Source organism: Nicotiana sylvestris, chromosome 2 (genome assembly GCF_000393655.2).
Source record: "Nicotiana sylvestris chromosome 2, ASM39365v2, whole genome shotgun sequence".
In the NCBI taxonomy this organism is placed as follows: domain Eukaryota; kingdom Viridiplantae; phylum Streptophyta; class Magnoliopsida; order Solanales; family Solanaceae; genus Nicotiana; species Nicotiana sylvestris.
Genome location: NC_091058.1, coordinates 13,482,683 through 13,503,770, shown reverse-complemented (window position 1 = coordinate 13,503,770; position 21,088 = coordinate 13,482,683). Strand labels below are relative to the sequence as shown.

The 21,088-nt window shown below is 37.4% G+C and overlaps 2 protein-coding genes across 2 annotated transcripts; both read left to right on the top strand.

Moving 5' to 3' along the window:
- The first annotated feature begins 1,598 nt into the window (after positions 1–1,598).
- Positions 1,599–3,697, top strand: LOC104245918 (uncharacterized). The gene is made up of 5 exons (XM_009801627.2): positions 1,599–1,698; positions 1,798–1,865; positions 2,484–2,607; positions 3,079–3,143; positions 3,572–3,697. Exons 1-5 carry the CDS (start codon positions 1,599–1,601, stop codon positions 3,695–3,697), a joined length of 483 nt encoding a protein of 160 aa, XP_009799929.2.
- Positions 3,698–5,063: 1,366 nt separating this feature from the next.
- On the top strand, positions 5,064–5,989 carry LOC138882663 (aquaporin PIP1-2-like). Its single transcript, XM_070163276.1, has 2 exons — positions 5,064–5,360; positions 5,471–5,989. Exons 1-2 carry the CDS (start codon positions 5,064–5,066, stop codon positions 5,987–5,989), a joined length of 816 nt encoding a protein of 271 aa, XP_070019377.1.
- The last annotated feature ends 15,099 nt before the right edge of the window (positions 5,990–21,088 follow it).

Here is a 21,088-nt window from a genome sequence, read left to right as displayed (position 1 = left end):
CATAGTCGTATATAGGTGCCTCTGTCTCCGCCGCTTGAGAATTGTTTGCGCAACCTTGCAAAGTCGCAAAAAATAGTTTTAAGGCCTTTTTGGCGATGCCTAAGAACTAAAGCTGAAGGCAAATAAAAAATCGAGAGAAGGAACAAGTGAAGCTAAAAGAATTGGCAAATTGAGAGAAGGAAGATGCCTCCTCTGTCGTTGGACAAAATCGGCAAAGTATTGCCCTTCTCCAGGCTGTGTTCCTGTGTTAGAGTCCTTGTCGCTAGATCGAAAATTTTAATGGGATGTATCAAAGTAGAGAGAGAAAGAAAATAGTGTAACTGATTAGCGTATTTAATGGCTTAGGGCTAGGAAGTAACCAAAATTAAATATTTTGCTATAAAACTTAAAAGGTATCTATAGAATATAATTTTTTTTAAATGGTATTTATTTAAAATAAATAAGGTGTTAACCTTTGTTATAGGAGGTAAAAATTCGTAAGTTAAAACCTCCACGATGGAAGAGGATTATATAGTTGTCAGCAAACAGAGAGATTCTAATTATAATGAATTCTCTAATTAAATTCTTTAGATGTATATATTAGCCTGCATATAGAAGGGAATTAATGTAGAGTATTCATACAAATGACCTCTCATAATTCGGGATTGTGACATAGTTGATTAATTGTCAGATCAATCAAATCTTCAAATTAAACTAGCTAATGCTAGTACTTGTACACAACACAAGACTAATAAACAAAAATCTGAATAGAAATATTGATTTTCCTTTAAACTTTGTTCCAATCAATTCATAGCCGATTATATATACCACTTTGATGATTTAATCAAGCTAGCATCCTTTTTATAACTCATTTAATTATGTCAAAGGTACGTAAATAACGATTAAAACCAAGACAAATCGAACTTGAAATCTGCCTTTGGCATGCATGTCAGAGACAAGCTACAAAAGACTGTCTAATTGAGATTACCGCACGACAGTCAAATATGTTTAATTTTTTCCACTTTTTTTGGTACGATTAATCCTTGGGATGAACATGCATTTAATTCAAGCAACCTTAATTTGTGAAGGTATACTGCAAGAAGTCAGTACTGCAAAATTAAAAAATGTCATTTCAGAGGACAAAAAATAAGATTCTTAAAATTTATGAATAGAGATTTCCGAAGTACTGTAAGATATTAGGGTTCATATTAGAATAAGACAGGTGTCGGGACCTCAGCTTTGACTCAACTTTGATTTTTGAACTCTATAAAAACCAATACTCCCTCCGTTTTAATTTATGTGAACCTATTTCCTTTTCAGTCTGTGCTAACAAGAATGACCATTTTCCTTATTTAGAAATAATTTACCTTTACACAATAATTTATTGCCACACAAAATATATGTGCCTCATTTTACACCACAAGATCAGAAGTCTTGTCTGTTTTCTTATATTCCGTGCCCAGTTAAATGAGTTCACATAAATTGAATCGGAGGGAGTATTATATATGCTTCTCCTCTCTCTATATATATACACTACTATATATTTACTGCCTCTCTTTTTTCATGAGGAAATACAAATGTTTTATGCTTTTAACAAAAGAAGAATTTTCTCCTCCGGAATGGCTTCAGTTTTTAGTTTCATTGTGTTGGTAATACTCCACGTTATGATCGTTGCTTTGTTAGTTCTACGACAGTCCTCTTCAGGACATGCTCAGTTACGTAAGTACACTATATATGTTCTCTATACTGGCTAATATTTTGACATTTTTACAGTATTTACTACTAACTGGCCATCCCCCCCCCCCCTCCCTTCTGAAGTAGGAGAAAGAAGCAATTTTGTCACCATTTTGTCCACTACAGAGACAGAAGCAATTCTTCTAAAAGACGTAAGTATGATTTTTGAAGCTTTTCCCTTTGCTTTGGTACAACGGAAGCATTTTTTTTATTTTTTATGTAAGAATCATTTTTCAGTGTTTGATTAGTTATCTCACGCGTTCAAGTAGTGGAAACAGCTTCTTGCAGGTTGCGTACGATAGACCCTTAGTGGTCCGCCTCTTCTCGGGACCCACGCATAGCAGGAACTTAGTGCACCGGGTTGCCCTAATTAGTTATCTCCGAGGAACATATTTTCCATTGAAAGGAAAAATTAAAATGACTTCCTCACTTCCGGGACTTCAATTTTCCTGCAACTCTAATCACTCTTAATCTCATATGTATTACTTGCTTCAACTAACATGTGCGTAGATCATTGTTAATTTTTCATACTCAAAAATTTCGTCAAAACTCACTTCAAATATTATTATTATTATTATTTAATATATAGTAATTCTTTTTCAAAGAATATCTTCCACTCGTCAACCGGATAATAGAAAACAGTTTCCATGGAAAATGACTCTCATTGTGCCAAATACCGTCAATTCTCGATTCTTGATTTTTACTTATTAATAGTAGGAGTATTTTTTGTATGCTAGCTCATGAGCATCTCTATTGACAAATCTGAACAGGATTCTCCAGACTATATTATCATTACTTCAGCTGCTCGGGGAAGAAAAATGCTGATGGATCAATTTTCAAGTAAGGTAAAGAAAGAAAAGCATATATCTGACAGAAGAGCTTCAAATGTTGCAGGTACACAACAACTATATAGCAAGTCTATTTTCTAGGTTAGTAACTAATATCTACTAACACTGTCGTAACAAAACTTTACATCAATTAAAACATGCTATAGAAAGTTATTGAAGCGGAGTCTTGGCGTAACTGGTAAAGTTGTTGCCATGTGACCAGGAGTTAAAAGGTTCGACCCGTGGAAACAGCCTATTGCAGAAATGCATGTGACTGGCTACAATAGACCCCTGTGGTCTGACCCTTCCTCGAATCCCGGGCATAGCTAGCGAGAGCTTAGTGGACTGAGTTACCCTATAGAATATTATTAATTGCCTTATTTTTCATATTACTAGTTCCACCTATTATGAATAGTTATTTAACATTATCGATTTTAATTAGGCAATATTGATGTATTGGGCAAGGAAATATTCGTAGCTTTTGGATTTTCCTCGTTTAATTATTTATTGAATGTTAGGGTTATGTTTCGATATATAGGAGATGCTACAAGTGAATCAAAGAAGGCTCCTCCTCTAGTTCAACTACATCCCATGACTGCTCAGGTTTTCTTCTCTCTCTTTCACAGACCTCCAAGGGAACAAATTAACAGACACACATCTCAAAAGATTCTTATTTTTTGCTTAGTAATTAAGTGATATTATATTTTGAGAATTTTTTTAAGTGATTATAGAAATGAACAAAATCAGTTTAGTTTACGTACGTCCCAACTCCCAACCTAAGATAATACTAGATGACAGCTTTTCCGTAAGAGTTTAAGTTTTGTGCACTGGTAATGTACCACTTCTAATAATATTAGCTTAAGTTAATCACTTTGAAAACCTGAAAGATAAAGTAAATAACATGTTATAACATACGTTAAACTATACTGAGCGTTGATATAAATTTTTTTATATTGCCTAATTACAGATATACTCCTATAATTGTATCCCTTCTTTATTAGTTTCCTTTTAATATACTGAATTTATGATAGGTGGATAGAACAAAGGAGTTTCGTGATGCTGAAAATGAAGTAGCAAGACTTATGAGCAAAGACTACAGCGGAAGAAGTGGGCCTCGCCGAAAGCCGCCGATTAATAATCACAAGCCTACAGACTAATTAAATTAAAACAGCAGTAAACTTTCATACTGACATATAGTGACAATATACCGTTTGACATACTAGTTAATTAGTACTGTTTACATTTGGGCCTCACAATTTTGAGGGGCATTTGCATCTATACCTGTTTTTTGTGTCGTATTTTAATTTGTGCCCACTTTGTAAAAAAAATTACAACCGTACCCGCTTTTTCGCATAACTTCAGCACACGGAGCTGAAGTAGCAAAAACAATCACGCAAAACTTCAGCATTCTAGTAGCCGGGCCTGAAATTCAGCTCTAGAGTTGAAGTTTTTGTTTTGTAACTGACGAACTTCAGCTCTAGAGCTGAAGTTTTTGTGTTGTAACTAGAAACTTCAACTCTAGAGTAAGTTTTTGTGTTGTAACTGGGAAACTTCAGCTCTAGAGCTGAAGTTTTTGTGTTGTAACTGGAAACTTCAGCTCTAAAGCTGAAGTTTTTGTTTTGTAACTGGGAAACTTAAGCTCTAGAACTGAAGTTTTTGTCTTTGTAACTGGTGAACTTAGCTCTAGAGCTGAAGTTTTTGTTAATTTGCTGTATTTGTCAATTATAATTTTCTAGCTGTATTTTTGCTGTTCTGCCTTAGTTGTAGCTGGTGGCTATTAGCTGAAGTGGACTAGAATGAGCAAGTTGTGTTTTTTAAGAAAGCCACAAGATGCTCGATATATGTCCTCTCAGACAAAAAAGGAATAACGGTGCCCAAACAAACAAAAATAAGTAGAGAGGCGTATGAATATATATTGCACAAAAATCATACCAAGAAATATATATATTTTCAAAGGGCACACAAACAATTGGCCTTACAAAAACGCTTTTCAACAGTGAGCAATCCAAAACAAACCCAACTGGTAACTTAAACTTTTTCCTAAGACTAATTTTGCTGTAAATTTGGAGCAGAAGTACAACTACCGAACTGTTTAATTAAAAAAAATTGACCTTATAACTAAAGCAGCATTGCTTCTGGAGATAAAAATACCAATTTGTTTTGTAACTTAAAGAAGAAAACAAAGGAGGAGGAGAAAGTAGGGGTGGACATAAAATCCGAAAAACCGAATTCCGAATCGGACCGAATTAATTCGGTATTTCGGTTTCGGGTTTTTCCAGTATTTCGGTCCAATTCGGTATTGCAATTTCGGTACGGTCTTCGGTATTAAAATTCTGAAATTTCGGTATACCGAAATACCGAAAATCCGATTTTTAAAAGACATTTTCTTAATTATTACTGCACAGCCCATCGCCCCAGCCCCAAACACCCAGCCCATCGCCCCAGCCCCATTCTAAAGGTCATTTGTCCAATTCAGATACAAAAGAGAAACCCTGATCTTCTTCTTCTTTCAGATCAGATCTAATGCAAAGGGACGCTCTCGATTATGTGTTCGATCCTCTTAGAGATTTCGCCAAAGACAGCGTTAGGCTCGTCAAAAGATGTCACAAGCCTGATCGTAAAGAATTTACCAAGGTTGCTACTCGTACATCGATCGGTTTTGTTGTGATGGGATTTGTTGGATTTTTACCAAGGTTGCTAATCGTAAAGAATTTACCAAGGTTGCTAATCGTAAATAATTTACCAAGGTTCCGAGCTCCGACTCCTCACCCCTCAGTCCTCACTCCTCACAAATTCCGGGAAAACGAAGATGTTGCTGTTGTGAACTTGCGATAGTTTCAATTTTCAAAGGTATGTTTCTACTTTCTAGCGATTTCTACTTTCTAGCGATGGAAATGAATTTGATGAAGATTTCTAGCGATGTTCTTTAGCGAAGATTAATTTTATATTCGAAACTCATTTCAAAGTCTGAGTCCAAATGCTCCACTGTTGGTATTCAAGGCATTGCTTGGGCTTTTGGGGGCATGATCTTTGCCCTTGTCTACTGTACTGCTGGCATTTTTGGAGGACACATAAATCCAGCAGTGACCTTTGGGTTGTTCTTGGCAAAGAAACTGTCGTTGACAAGGGCAGTGTTCTACATGGTGATGCAGTGTCTTGGTGCTATCTGTGGTGCTGGTGTGGTCAAAGGGTTCAGCAAAACTCTTTATCAAACAAAGGGTGGTGGTGCCAATGTTGTAAATCTTGGTTACACAAAGGGATCAGGTCTTGGTGCTGAGATCGTTGGCACTTTCGTTCTTGTTTACACTGTTTTCTCTGCTATTGATGCTAAACGTAGTGCTAGGGATTTACATGTCCCTCTTTTGGCACCATTGCCTATTGGATTTGCTGTGTTCCTGGTACACTTGGCCACAATTTCAATCACTGGTTTCTCTGCTGCTGCATCTTAGTTCATGCTTGCAGATGTTGTTCAGATGGTTTGGCTGTGTACTGTGTTAAGTGTTAAGTTGTGTAATGTGTTGTGTAGTTGTGTACAGATTCAATTGTGTACTGTGTTAAGTGTTAAGTTGTGTAATGTGCAGTTGGCCAGTTGATTGCAGTATTGAACTGTCAACTGTGTTTAAGTTGTTTAATATAGTTGTGTAATGTGCATTGTGCAGTTGGCCAGCTTTTGCTTTTCACTTGTGTACTAATACCGGCTTGCAGAATGCAGATTGTAATATTGTATAATATGATATACAATATACTGGCGTGGAACTGCAGATTGTAAAGAAGTTGTTGTCTTGTTCAGCTTTTGCTTTTCACTTATTCAATTGTGCATGTGCCATCAGATTCAGATCAGCCATGTGCAGTTGTGCACTGTTATATATCAGAAAACAGATTCTTTTAGAGTGGAAATTTCAATTGTGCATGTGCACTGTTAGCATTGATTATTCATTGATTGTTAAACTGAAACCGTACCGAACCAAAATAAGAAATACCGAACCGTACCGAAATATTTTGGTATGGTATTTGGTATACACAATTGATAAACAGAATACCGAAATACCGAACTGAAATTCTTAAATACCGAATCGAAATACCAAACGCCCACCCCTAGGAGAAAGAGGGCTGGCGTTATTTAAAAAGTAGATACAAGTTAAAAGTTTTTTAAAAAATGGGTATATGTTAAATGAGGACGACCAAATAGGGCGCCCCGTGCAATTTTTACCAATTTTGACCGCTACAAGTGAAGGCCCAAATACTATACATAAAGAATAGATGATCTGATCGATAAGTAGTGTGTCTAGTAGAAATTCATGTTTGTTATTGTCAGAGACGGATCCAGGATTTAAGTTCTATGGGTTCAATCTCTTAGATTTTTAGCATTGAACCCATTATATTTTTAAGTTATGAGTTCATATCTATTCTTTGCTATAATTTTAGTGGATTTTATACATGAATTTATACTCCACGTCAAAGGTACTGAGTTCAGATGAACGAGTCCGGAACCGAAATGTTGTCCTTTTGGACTCAAATTACTTTTTTAGGTTTAAAAAAACTTAGTTACCAAAATATGTAAAACACGATTTTGAACCACATTTTACCTTAACGACCGTTTGAGACTTTAAGATAAAACGCGGTTCAAAACTGTGTTTTACAAAAACGCGATTAAAAACCACGTTTTACAAAAATGCGGTTCACAACTACGTTTTCTATTGTCCTTTACATTGTTCCTCTTCTGGCCCCAAACCCCGTTTTACATATTTTGGTAACTAAATTTTTTTTTCCACCTAAAAAAAATATTTTGAGTCCAAAAAGACAATATTTCGGTTCTGGACCACATATGAACCTGGTACTATTTAGCTGCATCCGCCCCTGGTTATTGTACACATGTTTTTACTACAAGAAATCTATCTTATTGTCACCACAACAACTCCAAAAGTCGCCACAAAATACCATTAGTAGCGACTGCAAGTTTGCTGCAACAATAACCGTAACTAAATGTTACTTGCGGCGACAATTGAAGTCGCCATAAAAAGTGACATATTTGTCGCGATTTTACCCACCACTAAAAGAAAATAAATATGCTATAAAAGAGTTTCACAAAAGGAGATGTTACATAAGTCGCTGCTGAAGAATAACCTTTGGTGGCAACCTTTGTCGCCACTGAAACCACATTTTCTTTCAAATTACAATAGCCAAAATTTCTAATAGATTTCAGATGCGACACTTCCGAAAAAAAAATACACAAATATTAGTTACAACACCAAAAGCTTCCATATTAATCAACAAACACCAAAAATATTTCTCAAGCTATATATTATAAATACATCAATTACTAAAAAGTTATAATAAAATACTATACAATACTTTATTGTTCATATTGTCATTGTACGTATATAATAATGACTAAAAAATAAAACACAAAGCGTCTTCAAACTCCTTGGTCGACGGCATTTGTATTATTTGAGAGCCTTGTTCCTATTATGAAGGGAAGAAAATACATGATCACTTTGACATTTCTCATAATATAATGTCAAAAGGTGTCCAAGGCAACATTAAAGTAAATGATCGTGAAACATATTTAATAAGAGTGCGAAGGACAATATGACCAAGCAAAGTTTATGTTAAAACAATTAACATCTCTATATAATATAGTCAATCGAGCAGATCCACCCTTATCAAATTACTTTAATGAAGTAAAACAGAAAAAGAAAATGGTATTCCTCGAAAATAAGATAATAATTTTCTGCAAGTTGTCCATCTTCAGACATGTTACTAGTGTACAACATTATCACTTGTGTGCTGCATGCTATTTATGCGATTTATCACAGCTTCAGCACATATGCATTTTTCTAAACTTTCTCTTAGATAATGTGACACACCCTAAGACAAGCAATTCATAAAAGTAATGTTATCACACTCTCATTCAATGCTTAGGTACTCTGGCTTCAAGGCCGTTGTATAAAATGTGTCACGAAGTAGCTAGGCACAAAATAAATGCAGCAAGAAATAAAGTTTCAGATAGCTAGAGTTATTTTTTATTTTCTTACGCTCATAGCAGAAATAAACCATAAAGTTAGCTTATACCCACTAGACAAGAAGCTTAATCCCCCACGACTAAAATCATTGGAGTCCATATTCAATTCTTAGTTGCCAAAATATTTAACAAATGGACCATGTTACATGTGTCACGCCCCTTTTTTTTACCCCTTCAAAAGATAATATATATTATGAATTGTGGGTTAAAGAGTTTTTCCAATTAAAGTGACAAATTTAAAATAAAGATTATTTTACTTACAGAGTCGCCACTTGGAATTTATTTTTGTCGGTGTTCCAAGTCACCTTTTATTTGAATTCCTATTCAAAGGAAGGTTTGACTCTATTATTATTGGTCTGCGAAAACAAAATCCGGGTAAGGAATTCTGTTGACCGGGGAGAAGGTGTAAGGCATTCCCCGAGTCCCGTGGTTCTAGCACGGTCGCTTTATTGACTATATTTGGCTTATATTATTTTTAACTATTCTTGTATTTTATTGATTATGGTTTATTTATTATCACTTAATTAATTATTAATTGTGTTTACCAAGATGCGGTGCGCACACAAAGTATTCTTCTTTGAAGTAGGATGTTAAACCAAGGTACGAAATGTACACATGATTATTTTAAAATCAAAGGTACCAAGACGCGGGAATACGCACATGACCCTTTTATTACTTAAGCATATCAATCCAAGGTTCGGGTATGAACACATGAGCTAATAATTAAAGTACATCCAAAACTTTTAAGCGTATATAAAATATTCCATTTATTAGTCCCTTCTTATCCAATACATATATTTGTATATTTTTAATTATTGCAACAATTCTTGAATTAGTTAATGACTATTTCTCTCTCCCGCAATTATTTCTTTAGTCTAATAATATATATATTTTATATAGCGAGCTTTGAATTAATTAACCCGCATGTATCTATTGACAGGCCTTACAATGTGTCTAGACCAAATAAGCTATATCCTTCCTTGAACCAATTCATGATAAAAATGTGAATATATATATATATATATATATATTATAATGTGAAACGTCCAATTAATTTACAAAGAACAATATTTATGCTAACAAAAACAAACAACGAAAAAAACAATTCAAATAAAGTTCATAAAATGAAGATAAAGCTCATGAAAATTAGAAGTTATTCTTCAACAGTGAACTAATAGAAGTATACATTCATAGACTAATTTAAGATAGTTAATCACAATATTAAAGTAACATGCAGTGAAGTTAAAGGCATAGAGAAATTGATAGGATTAACAAGATTTTCTAACTTATAAGGTATTCCTACTAAAATTAATACCTGATTTTTTTTAGTTTTCATGGCTAAGTGGTTAACAGTTGTAAATATATACTCAAAGAAGAATTTTTTTTTATTATATAAAAGAAATTTACTACAATCTTATAAAGAAAAATTTATTATAGATTATGACCTATTCATAAGAATGACTGAAAAATACGCTCATTTCTAATATCATAGTATAATTTGTGCAAGCTTAACTGACCACTAAGTTTAACACTATACAAACATTTATATCATCACCGTAATCGTTTTAGTCTTCATCTCTTATGAAATCTCTTTCTTTTAGTCTTTCACCAAATAAACTGAATGATAACAAAATTCAGAAACATATTCTCAAACAGAAAAATAACAAATTAAGAAAATAAATTACTAATAAAAGGAACCAAATACTAATGCTCTAAATAAAACTAAGAAATAACAGTGAAGAAGAATAGAATCAAAACCTTAGCAAAAAAAAAGTTCCAGTAATACAAGAAAGAGAACTAGTACAACTCCAATCCAATATTGAAACTCAAGTCGGACAAAGTAGCAGCAACGTCGAACCCGACGCCACGAACGAAAACTTGACCTCCTAATTACACGAGAATCTCTCAAACTTGTTATCTAATTGAATCTTTTCTGTTTCTTCCTCCCACTTTTCATGTTATTTTCCTTGTTCAAAGATCTCCTCTTATTTTGTTGCCCCTCCTCTTTTTTTTTTCTTTTACTAATCTAAATATATGACTTATCTAGAGAATGTGTAATAATGTGTGTCGATGGAGAAGAAGAGTGGAAGGGTGAGGGGTCGTGTGTCTATGGGGGGAATATGGGTTGTGAGTGGGGAACATGTGGGGGACAAAGAGTGGGGAGCATATGGGGGACAAAGAGTGGGGAGCAAAAGGGAGTGGGGGTAGGGACAAAGGAGAGTGGGATGGGGGACAGGCGTGGGGGACACGGGAATATGGGTATGGGAATGCACGTGTGAAATGGGAACGGGAAGATGGGTGAGAAGTGAGGTATTTGTGAGATAAGTGGGAAAAAGAATTCAAACATGGTAAAAAATTAGGTGTTCACAGCATGCCCCTCTTTGCTTGGAAGCATGAAGAGTTTTCAGGCAAAGAAAAGATGAGCAATATGACTAATTTTTTGCCATAAAAGATAGGGTGCAACTGAGTCCTGGTTTGGGCGGCCTATATATCCTAGGTTATAGGGGAATTAGGTCTCGTGTAGTTCAAAGAAACAGATGAAATGCTGAGCTGAGGAGTCGAGTGAGGTTCCGTTGAAGCTCTGGTAGGCGATCTTGTTTATTACATCAAAAATAAAAGAAAAAATTACAATAAAGAAAAGAAAAATACAAGATCCTATCTATAAGTCTTCTGAAATTTGATCTTGTGTCTTGACTGGTTCTTCACATAAACTCCGATCTGATCTTTGATGCTTGCTAGCTGCACGTGCTAGTTTATTCTTTTATGTCTTCTTTTGATCAAAACAGGAAAATGCAATTCTCGTGATTTCAGTCATGTCTTGAGCAGTCCTTATTTTCATCTGCTTCTGCATTTTGGATTCACTTTTTCTCTTTTCTTTTATTCTGGATTTATACTTCTTTTGGTCATCTCGAACCATGTGCCTCAAGGTAAGACCTGCTCAGACACCAAAACAAACCAACGAACAAAATTTTTCTGGCCCAGTTTTCACTAGGACAATTTCGTGAGTTATTTGTAGCAAAAACTTCTAAACTACTTCTTTATTGAAAGCAATAAAGATGATTTTTTTTAATTTTTGAAACAATGTTTCTTTGTTGTCAAAAAGATGTCTCAACTAAGGATTGGTGTACCTTATGTTGGAAAAATGCGTCCAGGGAATGGTATATTGGCAATGATATCAGAGAGTGATGTGCCCTGCTTTTAAGATCAAATCAAACTAGGGAGTGGTGTACCTTATGTTGGAAAATACAACTAAGTATTGGTGTACCTTAGGTATGGAGATCTTGGAGTGGTGAACTTATGTCTAAAAATCATCAACGATGAAGTGGAGACCCCGTGTCCAAAAATTATCAACTAGGGGGTGGAGACCCTATGTTGGAAAATCATCAACTAGAGAGTGGAGACCAAATGTTGAAAAGTCATCAACTAGGAAGTGGAGACCCTATGTTGGAAAGTCATCAACTAGGAAGTGGAGACCGTATGTTAGAAAGCTAAGCTAGGGATTGGTGTACCCTATACTGGTAAGGAGAACAGGGAGTGATGACCCTATGTCTGTAACGAGGGGTTGGCACCCTGTATTACGGAAAAGGGATGTAACCGGGAGTTGGTGCCTGTATTATTGAAAAAGGAAATGTAACCAGGGGATGGCGCCTTGTATTACTGAAAAAATGTTGAATCCCCCTGGGTGAAAAAATTCTACCCGGGTTCAAACTACAAAAAGCAAACCTAGGAGAAGAGTACTTTTATCCAAAACTATGAGCTGGATCCCCCAAAATGAAAAGGTTCTAACTGGGTTAAGTTGCGAAAACTAAGCATGGGCGAAGAGTGCTTCTACCCGGAAATATGTGCCGGATCTCCCTAAGCAAAAAAGGTTCTACCTGGGTTAAGTTATAAAAACTAAACCTGGGCGAAGAGTACTTATACCCGGAACTATGAGCTGGATCCCCTTAGGCGAAAAGATTCTATTTGGGTTAAACTAGGTAAAAACAACCTGAGCGAAGAGTACTTCTATCCGGAACTGTGAGCTAGATCCCCCTAGGCGAAACAGTTCTACCTGGGTTAAGCTACAAAGACTAAGCATGGGCGAAGAGTGCTTTTACCCGGAAATATGAGCTAGATTCCCCTAGGCGAAAAGGTTCTACCTGGGTTAAGCTACGTAAAAATAACCTGAGCAAAGTGTACTTCTACCCGGAACTATGAACTGGATCCCTCTTGGCGAAAAGATTCTACCTAGGTTAAGCTACGTAAAAACAACCTGAGCGAAGTGTACTTCTACCCAGAACTGTGAGCTAGATCCCCCTAGGCGAAACAGTTCTACCTAGGTTAAGCTACGTAAAAACAACCTGAGCGAAGTGTACTTCTACCCAGAACTGTGACCTAGATCCCCCTAGGCGAAACAGTTCTACCTGGGTTAAGCTACGTAAAAACAACTTGAGCGAAGAGTACTTCTACCCGGAACTATGAGCTAGATCCCCCTAGGCGAAATAGTTCTACCTGAGTTAAGCTACAAAAATTGAGGTGTTAAAAATAGTGATGCATGATGAAAATAAAATAAAATGGAGATTTTAAGGAGCTTACGTTTGGTGACATTCATTCTTTTAGAATCGACATTCTGCACTGCTTTGTTCCTGCTTCAAACAAAGAAAAATTTGTAAGTTTTCAAAGTGGTGGTTGGTTTGTGGCCTTGATACCTTGAATAGTTTAATTCACGGCCACTGTTGTTGAAGAAACGATTCCGCCAGCGTGGTACCGAGATGTTCGGTTGCTCTGTATCATTTTCTGAAGACATTGTGTGACGACCCAACTGGTCGTCTTAAGAATTTATGCCCTGATACCCTATTAACTTCTTTTCCCAAGTTTATTTCTGCTAATGTGATTTGCCGAGATGTTTGATTTTGAGTTTCGGAGAGTTTTGGGACACTTAGTCCCTAAATGAGAGCTTAAGTGTTGGAAAGTTGACCGTAGTCGAAACAGTGTGAAGACAGTCTCGGAATAGAAATCTGATGGTTCCGTTAGCTCTGTTAGGTTATTTTGGGGTTAGGAGCGTGTTCGGATTTTGTTTTGGAGGTCCGTATCTAATTTAGACTTGAAATACCGAAAGTTGAATTTTCGAAGTTTCCGGTTCAATAGTGAGATTTTGATACGAGGGTCGGAATGGAATTTCGAGAGTTGCAGTAGTTTCTTTATGTCATTTGGGATGTGTGTGAAAATTTCCAGGTCATTCAGACGTGTTTTGGTTGGGTTTTTATCGAAAACAGAATTCGGAAGATTTTAGAAACTTAAGCTTGAATCCGATGTGTTTTGGTTGTTTTGATATTGTTTGAAGTGTTTTGAAGATTTATACAAATTTGAATAATATTTTAGGATATATTAATGCCTTTGGTTGGGGTCCCGGGGGCCTCGGGATGAATTCGGATGGTTAACGGAGAAAATTTTGGAGTTGAAGTTGTGCAGTAGCTGGTCTTCTAGTATTTTAGCATCTGCGGTTTGGGCAGCCGCAGAAGCGAAATTTTGGCCATCTCTCCAGGAACCGCAATCCTGGAACAGCCTCTCTGCCCCTCGGGGTAGGGGTAAGGTCTGCGTACATATTACCCTCCCCAGACCCCAATTGTGGGATTATACTGGGATATTGTTGTTGTTGTCTCCAGGAACCGCAAATGCAGTATATTTTCCGCAGAAGCGGTACCGCACCTACGGGTAAAGGGCCGCAGATGCAGATTTTGTTCTTTAGGTGGGAAGTCGCAGATGCGACATTTATTCCGCAGATGCGGTCCCAGGACCGCAGATGCAAAAATTGCTGGACAGAATGTTTTAAATTCTAAAAATGGGACTTCGTCCCATTTTCCATTTTTACAAATTTGGAGCTCGGGGAGAGGCGATTTTCGGGAGATTTGTTTTAGGGAAACAATGGGGTAAGTGTTCTTAACGTGATTTTGGTTAGATTACTCGAATCTATTACTAGTTTTGGCATTAAAATATGTGAATTTAGTTGGAAGAGTTTCAAAACCCTCTCGGATAGATTTGAGGATTTGAAGGTCGAAATATTATGGGATTTGGATAATTTTGGTATGGTTAGACTCGTGAGAGTACGAGGTTTCTAAAAACATAAATTTTACCCGATTTCGAGACGTGAGCCCGAGGGGCGTTTTGGTCATTTTACATAATTTGCGTATTAGCTTAGAATTTAATTATAGAATCAATTACTTGAAGTGTTATTTACATTATGCAATTGAATTGAATAGATTTGGGCCATTTGCAGTCGAGTACTCATGGCAAAGACGTGGTGTTGGGTTGATTTTGAGCCGGTTCGAGGTAAGTGGCTTGTCTAACGTTGTGTGGGGGACCTTCCCCTTAGGATATGATATATTTGATAATTGAAATGCCTTGCACGTGAGGTGACGAGCGTGTACTTGAGCTAATTATTGAAAATCCGGTTTTTCCTTAAGTATTTCAATTGAGTTTTTTTCCCTATTTTATTCTACTTGTGAATTTAGCATGTTGCTAGTTTAGAAAAACATGTTTAGTTAACTTAATTGCCTATTTGCTTAAACTACCTTAATTGCATTACGTGAAGCATGTTAGGCTAGAATTAACTGTTTACTTGGTACGAAATTTAGCTTAATTTGGTATTGTTGTGTTGCTGTTGTGTGTTTTACTTTGGGACTACGGGACGACATCCCGGAAGATCCCCTGTATGTATTTATGATCTGAACTGAGGTGCGGGATACCAAGAGATCCCTGGCACGTATATTGAGGATACCAAGAGATCCCTAGCATATAATTGAAGATACCGAGAGATCCTCGGGATACCAAGAGATTCGTGGCATATATTGAGGATACCAAGATATCCTCGGGACACCAAGATATCCCTAGTACATGTTGAGGATATTAAGAGATCCTCGGGATACTGAGAGATCCTCGGTTACTTTCCTTGTGGTTTGCTTTCATCTCTGTTTTTGTTATTGTATTCTTATTAACCTGTATAAATTCTTACTGTAGATTTTCAATTGTACTGCTTACCTTATCCTGTCATCTTTATATTTATTTAATCTCAGTAGGGCCCTGACCTTTCCTCGTCACTACCCAACCGAGGTTAGGCTTGGCACTTACTGAGTACCATTATGGTGTACCCATGCCCCTTTTGCGCATATTTTTCATGTGCAGATCCAGGTACCGCTGATCAGGCCTATTATCGTTGAGGGAGGCGACTGCTTTAGAGACTCCGAGGTACATCTGCCGCGTCCGCAGACCAATGAGTCCCTTTCTATTCCTGCCTTTAGTATTTAGCCCTTCTGTACTTTTCTGTTCTTATTTAGACATTCCAGAGTTAGAGTTTTGTAACATTTGTCTTAACTTGTGATTCATGGGTTTTCGGGTCTTGGATTTATGTTGGTATTGAGAGTTAAACATGGTATATGCCGAGCGGCACATTTAAACACTGTTATTGCTTTATTTCTATTTTAAATTATTACTAGGTGCAAATTAGGCTTACCTAGTCGTAGAGACTAGGTGCCGTCACTATGGTTCACGGAGGGCGAACCGGGATCATAAAACCTTGGCTTTCCAATGTTGCCCCCAACTGTTTCATACTCAGATACCCATGGTACGGCTACCCTTGTCTCTAAGGCAAGGCTATTTTTCTTTAAAATCAAACTCAGTTGTCTTGCACCCAGTATCAGTTTGTGTCCGTAGTGCTTATCAACTTTTCTCATGAAGCAAGTCTTGATTAGGTGACCTTTTTAGTTTCTTTTAGACACTTTGTTCGCCTTATCAAAAGAAATCACAGATGGATTTGTGCCTTCGTCAATTCCATATATGCCCCAAATTGTGCTCGACATTATGGGAAACTGTAGCCAGTTTTGAAGCCCTTTATTTGCTTCGATTTTTATGCAGTATTAGACCGAAAGGGACTTAAAGAAAAATTATAGGTAAAAACAGAATAATAATTGAAAGCGAAAAAGAACTGTGCTTAAACAAAAGGTGTCCCTTTCAGGGAAAGGAATATGGAGACTTATCTGGAGGTATGTGCTGACTTTAATGAATCATGACATGCATTTTGGATTGGACGCTTGATCCGTCTAAGCTGTCTAATTCTCAAGATCCACCGCAAATGTTCATCTTGAAATTGTCTTGGTTGTGCTCATGCCGGAGAATTGAAGACCCTCATTCGGCTAGTAGTGCCCTTTGCGGGTTTTTGCTAATTAACTAACCTCTCTCATTTCTCTACTAACCGTCGCCTTATGGTGCCCATCTGGGTTTGCACCAACAAGACTCTCTCATTTCTTTGCTCACTATCTCCTTATAGTGTCCGTGCGAGTTTTCACTGATAAGGCTCTCTAATTTTTTTCTTTTTTTTTAATTTATTTTTTACTAAGATACTGCATGAGGGAGGTTTCCCAATGCCCTTGGCATGTGGACTTCAAACATTCTCAAAAAACATCGATCAAAAGTTCTTGAAAGGTAAAAGGCGAAATGAACCTTGAACAGAATTACAACTTTTGGAACCGTTTTTACAGAAAAATCGTAAAATAAAACAAAATTTTGCCCCAGTTTTGGAGTATTGGGAATATGAATTTTTGTTCTGATGGGATCGAACCCAGGGTAAGGCTTCCTACGTATCCTTTCGGAATCAGGTCGGACGTAGTTCAATGACTTAGAGATTTGTTTTTTGGCTTTTTTTTATAAGTACACAGGTTCTGAAAAGTGAGAAACAAGGAAGACAAATATGGATCAAAAGGATTAACAGAAGGGTGACACATATTTGGAATACCGAGCAAATGATAGCCTTCGTCACTTCAATCTGAGAAAATCAATGCGTGAAAATTCTATAGTGGGTATATATCAGACATAATATCTTTTGATTGCATCTGCGTTAATAGCCATGTCTGGTACCCGTCCTTTTTTATCTACCAAGTGCAAGGCCCCTTTTGGTAACACTTTCGTGATGATGTAGGGTCCTTGCCAGTTTAGGGCAAACTTTCCTTTAGCTTCTACCTTGTGCAGAAAGATGCATTTCAAAACCAGCTGGCCTTCCTCAAACTGCCTTGGGCGCACTTTCTTATTGTAAGTGCGTGCCATTCTTTGCTAGTATAACTGGCCGAAATACACTGTTGCTAGCCATTTTTCATTGATCAACATTAGTTGTTCTAATCGAGTCTTGACCTACTCAGTGTCTTCAATCTCTTATTCCACAATAATTCGTAAAAAGGGAATTTCGACTTCAGCGGGTATTACAGCTTCAGTTCCATATACAAGCAAACACGGATTTGCACCATTAGATGTGCGAACAGTCATGCGGTATCCCAAAAGAGCAAATGGCAACTTTTCATGCCATTGCCTAAAACCTTGGATCATTTTCCTAAGAATCTTCTTGATGTTCTTGTTCGCCGCTTTAACGGCTCCATTGGCTTTTGGCCGGTAAGGGGTAGAATGGCAATGCATGATTTTAAATTGTTCGCATACCTCCTTCATCAAATGACTATTTAGATTGGCTGCATTATCAGTGATAATGGTCTTTGGGATACCAAAGCGACAGATGATGTTGGAATGAACAAAGTCTACCACTGCTTTCTTGGTGACTGCTTTGAAAGTGACGGCCTCCACCCACTTGGTGAAGTAATCAATTGCAAAGAAAACAAATCTATGCCCAATTGAAGCCTTTGGCTCGATTGGCCCAATAACATCCATTCCCCAAGCGACGAAAGGCCAAGGAGAGGACATGGGATGCAACTCCGAAGGAGGCGAGTGAATCAGGTCACCATGAATCTGGCATTGGTGACACTTGCGAACGAATCTGAAGCAATCTCGCTCCATAGTAAGCCAATAATACCCTGCCCGTAGAATCTTCTTCGCCAAAGCATATCCATTCATGCGAGGTCTGCATACCCCTGAATTCACTTTACTCATGACCTGCTCTACTTCTGTAGCATCTATGCATCTCAACAAGTTTAAATCTGGGGTCCTCTTGTACAGAATTTCCCCATTCAGGAAGAAACCACTGGCGAACCGCCTTATAGTTCTTTTTTTATCTCCTTTGGCATGCTCTGGATATTCTCTTGTTTTAAGAAATCGTTTTATGTCATGATACCATGGTTCACCCTCTGGTTCTGTCTCTATTATATTGCAGTGACCGTGTTGATTTCGAACTTGGATTTCTAGTGGATAAATATGAGTGTGGCCTGGATAAGGGAGCATCGAGGCTAAAGTAGCCAAGGCATCGGCTAGCTCATTGTGAAACCTGGGAATGTACCTGAACTTGATGGATTTGAATCTTTTGCTCAAGTCTTGCACACATTGTCTGTACGAAATAAGCTTGATGTCTCGAGTCTCCCATTTGCCTTGGGCTTGCCGGATAATCAAGTCAGAATCTCACATAACCAATAGTTCATGCACATCCAGATCGACAGCCATTTTCAAACCCATGGTACAAGCTTTGTATTCTGTCGTATTATTGGTATAGAAGAACCGAAGACGGGCTGTTACAGGGTAATGATGTCCAATAAGTGAGATGAGGATTGCCCCGATCCCAACTCCTTTGATATTGACAGCCCCATCAAAATACATTTTCCATACAGGGTGATCATTTGGAACTACTTCCTCTATTGAGTTGACCTCTTCGTCTGGGAAGTATGTGCTAAGTGGCATGTACTCATCATCAACTGGATTCTCTGCCAAATGATCTGCCAAAGCCTGTACTTTAATTGCGGTGTGAGTGACATAGACGATGTCGAACTCTATGAGTAGGATTTGCCATTTTGCGAGCCTTCCAGTGGGTATTGGCGTTTGGAAGATGTACTTCAAAGGATCCATTCTGGATATGAGGTAATTAGTGTAGGCCAAAAGATAATGTCTCGGCTTCTGAGCGACCCACGTTAAGGCACAACATGTCCTTTCTAAAAGGGTGTACTTAACCTCATAATTGGTGAACTTCTTGCTCAAATAGTAGATTGCCTGTTCCTTTTTGCCTGTTGCATCATGTTGCCCCAGAACTCATCCAAAGGAATTATCCATCACTGATAGATATAAAAACAAAGACCTACCAGGTTTATGTGGGACCAATACAGAGGGTTTTGACAGATAATCTTTGATCCTGTCAAAAGCTTTTTGGAAATCATCTATCCACTTGATAGCGGCATCCTTTTTCAGCAACTTAAAGATGGGCTCACACGTGGTTGTGAGCTAATCAATGAACCTACTGATGTAGTTCAACCTCCCTAGCAAACTTATGACTTTCTTTTTGTTCTTCGGGGGTGGCAGATCTCGAATGGACTTTATCTTAGATGGATCCAGTTCAATGCCTCTTCGGCTGACTATAAAACCGAGGATTTTCCCAGATGGAACCCCAAATGCACACTTGGCTGTATTAAGTTTAAGGTCATACCTTCGAAGCCGTTCGAAGAACTTTTTCAAATCGTACACGTGATCAGCCTGTGTCTTTGATTTTATGATGACATCATCGACATATACTTCAATCTCTTTGTGCATCATGTCGTGAAAAAAGGTGGTCATGGCCCTCATGTAAGTTGCCCCTACATTCTTTAAACCGAATGGCATGACCCTATAACAATAAGTACCCTATGGAATGGTGAAAGCAGTTTTTTTTGCATCATCCTCATCCATTAGAATTTGGTGGTACCCAGTATAGTAATCCACGAACGATTGTATCTCATGCTTTGCGCAATTATCTACAAGAATGTGCATATTTGGTAAAGGAAAATTATCCTTTGGAATTGCTTTGTTCAGGTCCCTGTATTCAACACAGACTCTAGTCTTTTCATCCTTCTTTGGCACAGGCACAACATTTGCCACCCAGGTTGTGTATCGGACAGCTCTGACCATATTGGCGCTCAGTTGCTTTATTATTTCCTCTTTAATTTTGTCACTCGCATCTGTTTTAAATTTTCGTTGCTTTTGTTGGACTGGTGGAAAATCAGGATACGTAGGAAGCTTATGAACCACTATATCAGCACTTTAACCAGGCATATCATCGTAAGACCAAGCAAACACATCTCTGTATTCAAATAAAAGTTGAATCAAGTCATCTTTGGTTTTCTGTTCAGTGTGAATGCTTATCTTAGTTTCTTTAACTCCTTCATGACTTCCGATATTAATTGGCTCAGTTTCATTGAGGTTGGGCTTAGGCTTGTTTTCAAATTGTTCCAAGTCTCTTTTTATTTCCTCAACAACCTTATCTTCATCATATTCAACCTCTTGGTGTATTATTTCGATATTAGACAGCTTTTTAAGATTTGGGCGTGAATTCCTCATGCATGTCATGTTATTAAAGCCGGCATTAATGGAAATAAAATAACAGGAATTAGGAAAAGGAAAAAATACAAAACTGAATGCGAAACTGAACTACATTTCATTGAATTCGAAAGGGTAGAAGGGTTAACATTAAAACAAAACAATCACACTGAGATGTTTGGGTTACAACCTGAAACTAACCCAAAAATACAAAAAAAAAGAAGCTGCAAAAGCAAACTGCCAAGACTCCTTTCTTGTGGGGAGAGGAGTTGCTTCCCAGTTG

Coding starts and splice junctions, on each gene's coding strand:
- LOC104245918 (XM_009801627.2), top strand. CDS start 1,599: ATGGCTTCAGTTTTTAGTTTCATTGTGTTGGTAATACTCCACGTTATG. Junction 2,608..3,078: donor AAGAGCTTCAAATGTTGCAG/GTACACAACAAC, acceptor TTCGATATATAG/GAGATGCTACAAGTGAATCA. Junction 3,144..3,571: donor TACATCCCATGACTGCTCAG/GTTTTCTTCTCT, acceptor AATTTATGATAG/GTGGATAGAACAAAGGAGTT.
- LOC138882663 (XM_070163276.1), top strand. CDS start 5,064: ATGCAAAGGGACGCTCTCGATTATGTGTTCGATCCTCTTAGAGATTTC. Junction 5,361..5,470: donor AAAACGAAGATGTTGCTGTT/GTGAACTTGCGA, acceptor GATGTTCTTTAG/CGAAGATTAATTTTATATTC.